We start from the raw sequence: 14,109 nt of genomic DNA on the forward strand, positions 1-14,109 counted from the left end.
ATCATCTGTTACAGCAGAAGTAGAAAATGTATACATAAGAAAACCAACTGATTGGCAAAACTAGTAAATAATGGAAAATAATCAAACATCTACCCACCCTTCCAGTACAATCTCAGAGTAACTAAATACAGTTGGCCCTCCGTATCCACGGATTCAACCAACCACAGATCAAAAATATTAAAAAGAAAAAAGATTCCAGAAAGTTCTGAAAAGCAAAACTGGAATGTATTAGGCATTATGAGTAACCTAAGATGATTTAAAGTGTACAGGAGGATGTGTGTAGGTTATGTGCAAATACTACACCATTTTATATAAGGGACTTGAGCATCCGCAGATTTTGGTATCCATGGGAAGTCCTGGAACCAATTCCCCATGGATACCAAGGGATGACGTAATACAGGGAAAGATTTTTTAATAGAAAAATTCTAATAAATGAAGATAAAATGATAGAATATCACCATTTTAAAGCCCCTGATAAAATCACAGATTTACTTAATGATCATCAAATGCCTGCTACAGCCTTTGAGTGAAAAACTGATGAGAACTTCACAATAGATGGATCACACTGACAGCATCTAAACTCACTGATGAATCTTCTTGATGTGCTGCAACAGATAGTACACAGCATCACCTATGAAGTACACTTGCCAAAAAAAGCAAACCTGAGTCTGATCAAGCCTCTAGCTCTAGCTAAATGTTACAGAAAATACAAGGGACAGAGAAACTGGTTAAATAATACCAAGGGACTCCAATAAGCTAAACCGAGATAGAATGTGAGAAATTCTACAGAACTAAATTCTTCAACAAATAAATTAAAAAGAAAACAGAGGAGAGGAACATACAGACCAAAAGAGACCTAAGAGACAAGCAAGCAAATATAACACATGGACCCTGTTTGGATCACCATTTGAATAAAGCAACTGTTAAAAAAAAAAAGAAAAGAAAAGAAAAAATTGAGAAAATATGAATACTGACTGAAATTACTTTTCATGCTTTTCAATGTGGTAATGAAAGTGTGGTTATATTAAGGAATAAATAGGACCCTCATCTTTTAGAGGTAAAAAATAATTATCTAGGAAGCAGTCAAGAACCAGAAGTTAAACAAACAAAAAAAGTCTCATGCATAGTTGATACAGAGATCTTGAAGTCCACGCGCTTTCACTCACAAGGACAATTCTCATGTGCTCAATGTAGTTATTGGCTTTTACTTTAAACACAATTTTATCACACTGGATAATCTGGCTTTTCAGAACACTTTAAAAAAATCTGAAGATAAGGCTGAGGGCTCTCAGAGGCAGGTACCCTGCCAATAGTGACTTGTCATGAGAGAACAAGAAAAGAGCTGTGAAGTCTACAAAAGGCAAACATAAGAACTCAAAAAAACCTTGGGGCTTCCCTGGTGGCGCAGTAGTTGAGAGTCCGCCTGCTGATGCAGGGGACACAGGTTCATGCCCCGGTCTAGGAAGATCCCACATGCCGCAGAGCGGCTGGGCCCGTGAGCCATGGCCACTGAGCCTGCACGTCCCGAGCCTGTGCTCTGCCACGGGAGAGGCCGCAGCAGTGAGAGGCCCGCGTACCGCAAAAGAAAACAAAAAAAGAACTCAAAAGACCTAGCAGTTTAGGTGTCCTTAATGTACAAATAGTCCTACAAACAAAAAGGGAATTATTCTACATGGCAAAGACTTCTGGTTTCTCTCAAATAACCATGCTGTTCCTCCCCTAAAAGTAACAGAATGCTATTTTTATTTGAGTATGTTGCCATGTAGAATAAAAAAGCTAAATGGCCAAGTCTCCCTTAGAGCTACATATTGCCACCTTTCTGAGTTCTGGCCAATGAGGTGTAGACAGAGTGCTAGGAGGGTCTCTGGGCAAGATGCCTAAACGGATCTGACTCAGCTTAGAAGGTTCCCCTTTGACACTCTCCTCTTTCTGGCTTGCACCCCAGAACACAAGCAAGTGGGGGTCCTAGCAAGGAAGGCCTTGTAGGCCACTAGAGGACTTCAGCTCTTACTCTGTGTGACCTAGGAAGCTAGTTGCAAATTTTGAATAGAAGAGTGACGTGATCTTTCAGTTTAAAACAATTATTCTCATTGTCATGTACAGAACAGACTGTTGCCGGGGACAGAAGTAGAAAGCAGAGACCACTTAGAAGACTAATGCAATAATCCAGCTGATAGATGATAGTGGCTTGGACCAGGATGATAACAGTGATGATGGTGAAAAGAGGAGAGATTCTAGATAAAAGGTAGAGCTGACCTATACCTATTTTGCGGATCTGGAATGTCTCCAAGGTTTCTGACCTGAGCAACTGAGATGAAGTTGCCATTTACTAAATCAAGAAACATTAATGCAGATCAATTAATACACCTAGTTCCTAATTCCTGAGCATAGCTGAGCCATATATGTACAATTCCCCAACACCGACCAGGAAAGAGGAAGAGCTGCCAGGAGAAATGGATACTGTGAGCAATCATTTCCTGGGTACAACTCAACTGATTTGACTTTTTTTTTTCTATTTATTTTCTTTTCTGTTAGCACTGACAGTCAGGAACTTCCATACATGGAAAATATAAGAAAGCACTCATTTCATTTTTTACTCAAAATGATCACTGGCAAACACAGGGCTGTAAAACTGCACGCCTTATTTTATCTATCATCAGCAGATCTACTGGCTCCTATGACGTGAAGTGAGACTTTACCTGGTTTTACAGGGGCTTTACACCACAGCGCCTGATGAGTATGAAATGTTCGTAAAAAATCCTTCTTCCTAGGTAGAACCTTACAGGACCCCAAATTGCTAAGGAAAGGGCAGGAACAGCCAGTCACCACTGTTTTCAGTAGATTCGCCATGTTAACAGGAGCTCCCAACTTTCTGAATCTCCAGTTTCCTTGAAGGTAAGTCACTAAAGGAAAGAAAACGAAACATTTCTGTGCTGAGAAAAACATACTTTGCCTTTTGTACATCAAAAACATTAAAAAAAAAAAGCTAATTCAAAGAGATTGGAAAATAACAGTTAAATGTGGGCATCTACAATGAATTTATTTGCCAAGTCCTTTACTTACAGAAGATGCTTCAAAAGTTTGTTTCTAATTCAGGTATTTAAAACTTGGAATCCGTTTTCCCACTTAAATTGTAGTTATAAACTCACTATTCAATTCCAAGCCTAGGTCACATAAGTCTAATTGATCCTTAATGTAGCTAGAAAGTTTTAAAAAAAATGCTATAAAGTCCAGTTACGTCTTACATGAAAGTTACTAAGTCAGCTTGTCCAGCAAAAATTGCATAAAGTCAAAATTACCAGTAATTTCCCTTAGATTGTCTAAAATACTGTACAATACAGTAGTACTTGTTTAGCCACCACGCTATACAGAAAACACCCACATACTTTTCAGTGCATCAGGATATTCATCCTGGGAGATACCCCCCCAAACCCAGATTGACTGAGTGAATGACAGATTCATGTTTGTTAGGTGTACATCGCAAGAAAATTAAACATGCATGGAATATGACTCCAATTTTAAAAAAGAAAGAAAAATTCCATGGTTAACCTTATCACATAGGTTTGTGCTTGCAGATGTGGGCATAACTAGGAATTCTCTCAGTGGTTCCCACAAGTGGCCAGTTTTTGCCAGCTCTAACTGAGCTAGGTGAAGTGTCATCGACCTTTGCTGTTTCTGAGGCTTCAGCAGCTACCTCCACCACCCTCCGTGGCAGATCCCCAGGGGTACATAGAAGGCACTCCCACCATCCCCCTGACTCCCAATGCTCTCTTTCCTTCAAAAATGGGAAGAAGTAGAGGACCTGTAACTCCATCGATCAACCTCAGCTAACTCCACCAACTATGCCTTTAGGCTCTGCCCCATCATGCGGTCCCTCCTGGGGTCCAGCACCCAAACCCAGCAGACTCCATAAACATACTTCCAGTCTCCAGAGCAAGAAGGATCTAACTCATTTTTTATGTCATAACTACTGCCACAACTCCCTGAAGCAACTTCCTACAAACACCAGAAAGCAACAATGGGAACAGAAGTGCTCGATCCAGGTAGGGCTTATTCTTAAGATGTCCTTTAATTCAACAAACATGCACTGAGGGCTGAGTCTCAGAGGCACAGCCATTAGAAGCATCTGTAGAATTAAACTGGAATAGGTCACAGACTTGGAGATAAGAAAAGTCAACAAGTAATAACACGGCAAGCAGAGTAACACAAATCCAAAGTTCCAGGCATCAAAGGAGATCATGTCCTCCTACAAGGCTAAGAAAAGGAAGGGAAAGGCATTTGAGAAGGAGAGAATACTATGAAAAAGCTAAGGAAGAGGGAGCATGCAATATGTGTTCAGGCATGCAATCAAAAATGTGAATAATTCTTTGCATTCAAATAGAAGGTTTTATATTTTCACAGCATTTCCATATATGTCATTTCATCGCAGTCCTAAAGCATTCCTGAGTCAATAAATACCTTCCTCAGTCATTCACAGGTCACTTCTAGGGTTATTCATGGCTGAGAATGGAGAGCAAATAAGTTCAGAATTCAGCCACCCATGGGAAACATTCACTGAATCTATGCCAAGAACTGAGGGAGATACAAATATATACAAAATATAATTCTTGGATTTTGGAACCAAGACGGTGGAGCACAAGGACGTGCTCTCACTCCCCTCTTGCAAGAACACCAGAATCACAACTAGCTCCTGGACAATCATCGACAGGAAGACACGGGAACTCACCAAAAAAGAAACGCTACATCCAAAGACAAAGGAGAAGCCACAATGAGACAGTAGGACGGGCGCAATCACAGTAAAATCAAATCCCATAACTGCTAGGTGGGTGACTCACAGACTGGAGAACACTTATACCACAGAAGTCCACCCACTGGAGTAGAGGTTCTGAGCCCCATATCAGGCTGCCCAACCTGAGGGTCCAGCAATGGGAGGAGGAATTCCTAGAGAATCAGACTTTGAAGGCCAGCAGGATTTGACTGTAGGACTTCGACGGAACAGGGAGTAACGGAGACTCCACTCTTGGAGGGCACACACAAAGTAGTGTGAGCACAGGGACCCAGGGGAAGGAGCCGTGACCCCATGGGAGACTGAACCAGACCTACCTGCTAGTGTTGGAGGGTCTCCTGCAGAGGCAGAGGGTGGCTGTGGCTCACCGTGGTAACAAGGACACCGGCAGCGGAAGTTCTGGGAAGTACTCCTTAGCATGAGCCCTCCCAGCGTCCGCCATTACCCCACAAAAGAGCCCAGGTACGCTCCAGTGTTGGGTTGCCTCAGGCCAAACAAGCAACAGGGAGGGAACCCAGGCCCACCCATCAGCAGTCAAGTGGATTAAACTTTTACTGAGCTCCACCTGCCAGAGCAACAGTCAGCTCTACCCATCACCAGTCCCTTCCATAAGGAAACTTGCATAAGCCCCTTAGATAGCCTCATCCACCAGAGGGCCGACAGCAGAAGCAAGAAGAACTACAATCCTACAGCCTATGGAACAAAAACCACATTCACAGAAAGACAGACAAGATGAAAAGGCAGAGGGCTATGTACCAGATGAAGGAACAAGATAAAACCCCAGAAAAACAACTAAATGAAGTGGAGATAGGCAACCTTCCAGAAAAAGAATTCAGAATAATGATAGTGAAGATGATGCAGGACCTCAGAAAAAGAATGGAGGCAAAGATAGAGAAGATGCAAGAAATGTTTAACAAAGACCTAGAAGAATTAAAGAACAAACAGAGATGAACAATACAGTAACTGAAATGAAAACTACACTTGAAGGAATCAAGAGCAGAATAACTGAGGGAAAAGAACAGATAAGTGACCTGGAAGACAGAATAGTGGAATTCACTGCTGCGGAACAGAATAAAGAAACGAAGACAACTTAAGAGAACTCTGGGACAACATTAAACGCAACAACATTCCCATTATAGGGGTCCCAGAAGGAGAAGAGAGAGAGAAAGGACCAGAGAAAATATCTGAAGAGATTCCAGTCAAAACCTTCCATAACATGGGAAAGGTAATAGCCACCCAAGTCCAGGAAGCACAGAGAGTCCCACACAGGATAAACCCAAGGAGAAACACACCGAGACATATAGTAATCAAATTGGCAAAAATTAAAGACAAAGAAAAATTATTAAAAGCAGCAAGGGAAAAATAACATACAAGAGGTTTCACCGCAGAAAATCTACAAGCCAGAGGGAGTGGCATGATATACTTAAAGTGATGAAAGGGAAGAACCTACAACTAAGATTACTCTACCTAGCAAGGATCTCATTCAGATTCCATGGAGAAATCAAAAGCTTTACAGGCAAGCAAAAGCTAAGAGAATTCAGCACCACCAAACCAGCTCCACAACAAATGCTAAAGGAACTTCTCTAAGTGGGAAACACAGGAGAAGAAAAGGACCTACAAAAACAAACCCAAAACAATTAAGAAAATAGTCATAGGAACATACATATCGATCATTACCTTAAATGTGAATGGATTAAATGCTCCAACCAAAAGACACAGGCTTGCTGAATGGATACAAAAACAAGACCCATATATATGCTGTCTACAAGAGACCCACTTCAGACCTAGGGACACATTCAGACTGAAAATGAGTGGATGGAAAAAGATATTCCGTGCAAATGGAAATCAAAAGAAAGCTGGAGTAGCAATACTCATATCAGATAAAATAGACTTTAAAAAAAAAATGTTACAAGAGACAAGGAAGAACACTACCTAATGATCAGGGGATCAATACAAGAAGATATAACAATTATAAATATACATGCAACCAACATAGGAGCACCTCAATACATAAGGCAACTGCTAACAGCTATAAAAGAGGAAATCGACAGTAATAATCAGGGGAAATCAACAATAACAGTGGGGGACTTTAACACCTCACTTGCACCAATGGACAGATCATCCAAAATGAAAATAAATAAGGAAACAGAAGCATTAAATGACACAATAGACCAGATAGATTTAATTGATATTTATAGGACATTCCATTCAAAAACAGTAGATTACACTTTCTTCTCAAGTGCGCACGGAACATTCTCCAGGATAGATCACATCTTGGGTCACAAATCAAGCCTCAGTAAATTTAAGAAAACGGAAATCATATCAAGCACCTTTTCTGACCACAATGCTGTGAAATTAGAAACCAATTACAGGGAAAAAAACATAAAAAACACAAACACATGGAGGCTAAACAATACGTTACTAACTATCCAATAGATCACTGAAGAAATCAAAGAGGAAATCAAAAAATACCTAGAGACAAATGACAATGAAAACACGACGATCTGAAACCTATGGGGTGCAGCAAAAGCAGTTCTAAGAGGGAAGCTTATAGCTAAACAAGTCTACCTCAAGAAACAAGAAAAATCTCATACAATCTAACCTTACACCTGAAGGAACTAGAGAAAGAAGAACAAACAAACTCCAAAGTTAGCAGAAGGAAAGAAATCATAAAGATCAGAGCAGAAATAAATGAAATAGAAACAAAGAAAACAATAGCAAAGATCAATAAAACTAAAACCTGGTTCTTTTGAGAAGAGAAACAAAATTGATAAGCCATTAGCCAGACTCATCAAGAAAAAGAGGGAGAGGACTCAAATCAATAAAATCAGAAATGAAAAAGGAGAAGTTACAACAGACACCACAGAAATGCAAAGCATCCTAAGAGACTACTACAAGCAACTCTATGCCAATAAAATGGACAACCTGGAAGAAATGGAATTCTTAGAAAGGTATAACCTGCCAAGATTGAACCAGGAAGAAACAGAAAATATGAACAGAACAATCACAAGTAATGAAATTGAAACTGTGATTAAAAATCTTCCAACAAACAAAAGTCCAGGACCAGATGGCTTCACAGGTGAATTCTAGCAAACATTTAGAGAAGAGCTAACACCCATCCTTCTCAAAGTCTTCCCAAAAATTGCAGAGGAAGGAACACTCCCAAACTCATTCTATGAGGCCACCATCACCCTGATACCAAAACCAGAAAAAGATACTACAAGAAAAGAAAATTACAGACCAATATTACTGATGATATAGATGCAAAAATTCTCAACAAAATACTAGCAAACAGAATCCAACAACACATTAAAAGGATCATACAACCTGGGCAAGTAGGATTTATCCCAGGGATGCAAGGCTTCTTCAATATATTCAAATCAATCAATGTGATACACCATATTAACAAATTGAAGAATAAAAACCATATGATCATCTCAATAAATACAGAAAAAGCCTTTGACAAAATTCAGCACGCATTTATGATAAAAACCCTCCAGAAAGTGGGCATAGAGGGAACCTACCTCAATATAATAAAGGCCATATATGACAAACCCAGAGCAAACACCATTCTCAATGGTGAAAAACTGAAAGCATTCCCTCTAAGATCAGAAACGAGACAAGGATGTCCACTCTCGCCACTATTATTCAACATAGTTTTGGAAGTCCCAGCCACAGCAATCAGAGAAGAAAAAGAAATAAAAGGAATCCAAATTGGAAGAGAAGAAGTAAAACTGTCACTGTTTGCAGATGACATGATAGTATACATAGAGAATGCTAAAGATGCCAACAGAAAACGACTAGAGCTAATCAATGAATTTGGTAAAGTTGCAGGATACAACATTAATGCACAGAAATCTCTTGCATTCCTATATATTAACAATGAAAGATCATAAAGAGAAATTAAGGAAACAATCCCATTCACCGCTGCAACAAAAAGAATAAAATACCTAGGAATAAATCTACCTAAGGAGACAAAAGACTTGTATGCAGAAAACTATAAGACACTGATGAAAGAAATTAAAGATGATACCAACAGATGGAGAGATATATGATGTTCTTGGATTGGAAGAATCAATATTATGAAAATGATTTACTACCCAAAGCAATCTACATATTCAATGCAATCCCTATCCAATTACCAATGGCATTTTTTACAGAACTAGAACAAAAAACTTAAAATTTGTATGGAGGCACAAAAGACCCCAAATAGCCAAAGCAGTCTTGAGGGAAAAAAACAGAGCTGGAGGAATGAGACTCCCTGACTTCAGACTATACTACAAAGCTACAGTAATGAAGACAATATGGTACTAGCACAAAAACAGAAACATATATCAATGGAACAAGATAGAAAGCCCAGAGATAAACCCACACACCTATGGTCAACTAATCTATGACAAAGGAGGCAAGGATATACAATGGAGAAAAGACAGTCTCTTCAGTAAGTGGTGCTGGGAAAACTGGACAGCTACATGTAAAAGAATGAAATTAGAACACTCCCTAACACTATACACAAAAATAAACTCAAAATGGATTAGAGACCTAAATGTAAGACCGGACACTATAAAACTCTTAGAGGAAAACATAGGAAGAACACTCTTTGACATAAATCACAGCATGATCTTTTTTGATCCACCTCCTAGAGTAATGGAAATAAAAACAAAAATTAACAAATGGGACCTAATGAAACTTAAAAGCTTTTGCACAGCAAAGGAAACCATAAACAAGATGAAAAGACAACCCTCAGAATGGGAGAAAATATTTGCAAACGAATCAACGGACAAAGGATTAATCTACAAAATATATAAACAACTCACACAGCTCAATATTAAAAAACAAACAACCCAATCCAAAAATGGGCAGAAGACCTAAATCAACATTTCTCCAAATGGCCAAGAAGCACATGAAAAGCTGCTCAACATCACTAATTATTAGAGAAATGCAAATCAAAACTACAATGAGGTATCACCTCACACCAGTTAGAATGGGCATCATCAGAAAATCTACAAACAACAAATGCTGGAGAGGGTGTGGAAAAAAGGGAACCCTCTTGCACTGTTGGTGGGAATGTAAATTGATACAGCCACTATGGAGAACTGTATGTAGGTTCCTTAAAAAACTAAAAATAGAATTACCATATGACCCAGCAATCTGCTACTGTGCATATACCCAGAGAAAACCATAATTCAAAGACACATGCACCCCAATGTTCATTGCAGCACTATTTACAATAGCCAGGTCATGGAAGCAACCTAAATGCCCATCGACAGATGAATGGATAAAGAAGATGTGGTATATATATACAATGGAATATTACTCAGCCATAAAAAGGAACGAAATTGGGTCATTTGTTGAGACATGGATGGATCTAGAGTCTGTCATACAGTGAACTAAGTCAGAAAGAGAAAAACAAATATCGTATAGTAACACATATATGTGGAACCTAGAAAAATGGTACAGATGAACTGGTTTGCAGGGCAGAAACTGAGACACAGATGTAGAGAACAAACGTATGGACATCAAGCGGGGTAAGTGGCAGAGGGGTGGGGGTGGTGATGTGATGAATTGGGAGATTGGGTTTGACATGTATACACTGATGTGTATAAAACTGATGACTAATAAGGACCCGCTGTGTAAGAAAAAAATTAAATTAAATTTTAAAATAAAAAGATAATTCTTGTCTTGGGGGAGATTTTGAACTACCATTACCAAAGACCTTGTCCTATCCCAACTTCCCCACTTACCCTAGTTTCTCTTCTTGGATCATCCCAGCTCCCCAACAACCACCATTCTCACTGGTCAGGCTTAGCCAGACCTCATCAGCAAAAGAACAAAGCTGGCTAGAATACAGGCCGGGAATAGTCTAAGCCTGCCACTCACTCGCTGTTTGACCTGAATCTCTCAGCACCTCAGTCTGCTCATCTATAAAAGGAGCACAGGAAAGCTCCTTTGCAGGACCCCATTAGGCTCTAGAAGTTTTATGATTAGATGAGATTTTGCAATGCTTTAAAGCTGAAGTCCTATTTCGTGGCCTGGAACCTGGAAAATTAGCCCTGACTACTTGTAAATGTCACTAAGCCTAAATCAAATAAAAATGACCCTGAAAGATATTCAGAGAATATTTGAACCATGCTATCAACAGCCTAGGACTTGTTTACATCAAAGATAGTACAGTTGACCCTTGAACAACGGGGGTTTGAACTGCATGGGTCCACTCCTAGGCGGCTATTTTTCAATAGTAAATATTAACAATACTACAATATACACAGTCCGTGGTTGGCTGAATCCTCGGATGGGGACCAACTGCAGATACAGAGGGCCCTTATTCAAGAGACAACTGTATTCTATCTTAATTGTCACATTTTCCCCTATCTTCGCTTTAAAGCTCTCTGCTGTTTTATTATCCATGTCTTCTATGGCTTTTAAGCAATGGAGAAAAACTTTACAACTCAAAATTGAAAAAAAAAAAACTGGTTTTTTTAGTATGGCATTCATACAGCCGTTTAATGTAAGTTATTTTGGTAAATATCTCCCCTAATAGATTAAAATCCTTGGAGGCAAGCACCTGAGAGAGGATAGTATTGAGGCTAAGAGGGTGAACTCCTGGTTGGAAGGCCACACTCTGCAACGCATTAGCTGTGTCACCCTGGCAAGTCACTTCTTTGTGTCTGATTTCACCACCTTTAAAATGGGTTAAATAATAATGGCACCTATCATATAGGGTTATTGTGAGGATTAAAAGGACACAGTATCTTCATTGCCATCAGTGTTCACTTTGGTATTACCTCTGGCCCAGTGCCTTGCACAAAATAGAGGAAATCAACAAGTATTGTTTGACTGAGTGAATGAATAACTAGGGCTAGGTAACCTGAAGCCTGGGGATCCATGAACACATTCTCCAAGGAGCTTCAGGAAATTTCCTTTAAAAATTAAATGTTGGGCTTCCCTGGTGGCGCAGTAGTTGAGAGTCCGCCTGCCGATGCAGGGGATACGGGTTCGTGCCCCGGTCCGGGAAGATCCCACATGCTGCGGAGCGGCTGGGCCCGTGAGTCATGGCCGCTGAGCCTGGGCGTCCGGAGCCTGTGCTCCGCAACGGGAGAGACCACAACAGCGAGAGGCCCGCGTACCGCAAAAAAAAAAAAAAAAAAAAAAAAAAAAAAAATTAAATGCTGTGTAGCTTTGTGGAAAAGTGATTCCATCAGCAAAGCTAAGCAGCCTGAGCACACTTGCTAATAAGAAAGCAATCCTAAACTGTCCATTCAATTAAAAAAAAAAAAAAGCCAAAGTTTGCAAGTAAAAGGGTGCCCTGGAGAAGAGAGAAATATTTTAAATTAAAGCACACAAGCCTCACCGTTCCTAACAGAGCCTGTCCTACAAGACTCCTTACAGATTCCTTAAGGACTTCCCTGCACCAGAGGGCGAATAAAGGACGCCTGCAACTTTAATAAACAAGTTACACTTCTCAAACGAGACATACCAACCAAGGACACAATACCCTACAAAAGCTTAGACTGGCAGGCAGCGAGACTTCGCCCAAAGCCACGGGTTCAGCTCCTCCCTCTGCAACTAAACTGCCACCCTGCTGGCATCAGCCCGGGACCGCTATTTATAACCTTCCCCGAAGCCGACTGGCCGAGGCGGCGTAATAGTCATTCCGCCTCCGGAGTTCGAACCAGCTCTGCCCCCTCCGCTGTCTCTCCCGCATTGCCAACCCCGGCCCCACTCTTGGCCCAATAGAGACATGCCCCGACCACCACCAGCCCGCCTCCGACATACACTCACAACTTTCGACACCAACTGTGTTTCCAGCCAGTCACCCACCCCAAATTCCCTCCGGGTTCAAACACATTTTGGGGGCGTCCAGGTGCCACCTCTCCGGGTGCATCCCGTACCAAGAGTCCTCTATGACCTCCTTCCCTTCTTCCATCCTGTAACCTGAAAACAACCCCGTACAACTCCCGCCGCCCCACACAGCTCCAAATTCTGCACCTGCACAGCTGACACCTCGTTCCCTGCCCTCAGCGAAGACGCAGTTTTCGAATCCACCATCCCCCACTTGCTTCCACGTCGCCCCCGCTCGAGACAAGAAAGGGGGCCCTCGAGGCACTGTTCTCCTTCCCGGCCCAAGACTCCCGAGGGTCCACCACGTGCCGGGGTCACTGCCGACCCCGCCCCCTTCGGCTCCTTGACAGATCTCCTTCTCCGCGGGCGCCGGGATCTTCTGGACCAGCCCCGCGCCCCTTCCCCACCTGCGCCCCAGCAGCGCGCCCGGGCTGCCCACGCCTTGACGCTCACCTTGGCAGGGAGGCCGGGCGGCCGCGGGTTGCGAGGGGACGCCGCGCTGGCAGACCCGGGCTCCAGCCCCGCGGCGCGGCGCCTCCAACCCGGAAGAACAGCCCCAAGCCGGTGGTGGCTGAGGCCACGTGACGACGGCACAGCCCCCACCCCGGCCCAGCGCCCTCTCCTCGCCGGGCCCTTCTTCCCGCCCTGCCGCCTCCAGCAGCCCGCCCGGCCGCCAGCCCTCTCTCCGAATGATAAAAGGACCTCACGAAATGCCCCTTAGCGCACAAAGGCCAGTTACCCCAAGGAACCCTTCCCTCTCCTTGGTGGCAGCCAAAAACCTCTTTGTCCCGGGCTCGACCTGTGGCCTACCCCCCCGCCCCGCGTTTTCCCTCGGCCCGTCCTTGTCAATCAAACCTGGAGCCCAACGCAGGCGCTGAAGTTTCCAGGGCTACATTGGTCCTCTCCTGGAGAGCCAGTTACAAAGTGTGATCGCCTCTCCAGTGTCCCACCAGAACAAATGAAATAACAGAACTCCACTTTTGGTACCTGACTTTCCTCTAGCTGTCTAGGAAAAATCAGAACTTCTAAAACAGAAGACCAAAAGGCAAATGGGAGGAGGCCAGGAGGTGGTGAAGGGCGGGAATGGGGGCGTTGTTTTTACATTCCGGACGGAGGGTGGAGTTAAATTCCTCTGAAAAGAAGTCAAGGCCCCAAAATTAACACACATCTGCTGACTGGTCTTCCTAGGCACGCCCACAGAAAGTCGTGTGCTTCTGTTCGTATTAATATTCTGGGGCTGGAGAGCGCCCTTGGTGGACGTTAAGTGTCCTGACCAGGCCTAGGCTCATTTCCGCAAAACAACTAAAGGACGCTGAAACGTAATGACTTGTGTTACTTAGTCTGCAGGTGTCTTCTGATTAAAAGTGGGAATAATAAGGTAGAGAGTATAAATTGGTTCACTTACCCAAAGCTGAATCATCACGAAGTGTCAGTATGGTCACTTCATTTTTACTTTAATTGAAATATCTAAGATGAGTTAA

General features: G+C 42.3%; 1 protein-coding gene across 1 annotated transcript in view; it reads right to left on the reverse strand.

Annotated features, from left to right (window-relative positions):
* The window catches only part of NNT (nicotinamide nucleotide transhydrogenase), a 96,631-nt gene extending 82,985 nt beyond the window's left edge, over positions 1-13,646 (reverse strand). Inside the window, exons 1-2 of the mRNA XM_007461742.1 lie at positions 13,484-13,646; positions 2,700-2,903 (exon numbers count right to left, since the gene is read on the reverse strand). Coding sequence (XP_007461804.1) covers positions 2,700-2,850 — 151 coding nt within the window. The 5' untranslated portion in view covers positions 2,851-2,903; positions 13,484-13,646. The remainder of the gene's footprint in view (positions 1-2,699; positions 2,904-13,483) is intronic.
* Positions 13,647-14,109: the final 463 nt, after the last annotated feature.

The sequence above is a fragment of the Lipotes vexillifer genome, unplaced genomic scaffold (assembly GCF_000442215.2).
Source record: "Lipotes vexillifer unplaced genomic scaffold, Lipotes_vexillifer_v1.1 scaffold1361, whole genome shotgun sequence".
NCBI lineage: Eukaryota > Metazoa > Chordata > Mammalia > Artiodactyla > Lipotidae > Lipotes > Lipotes vexillifer.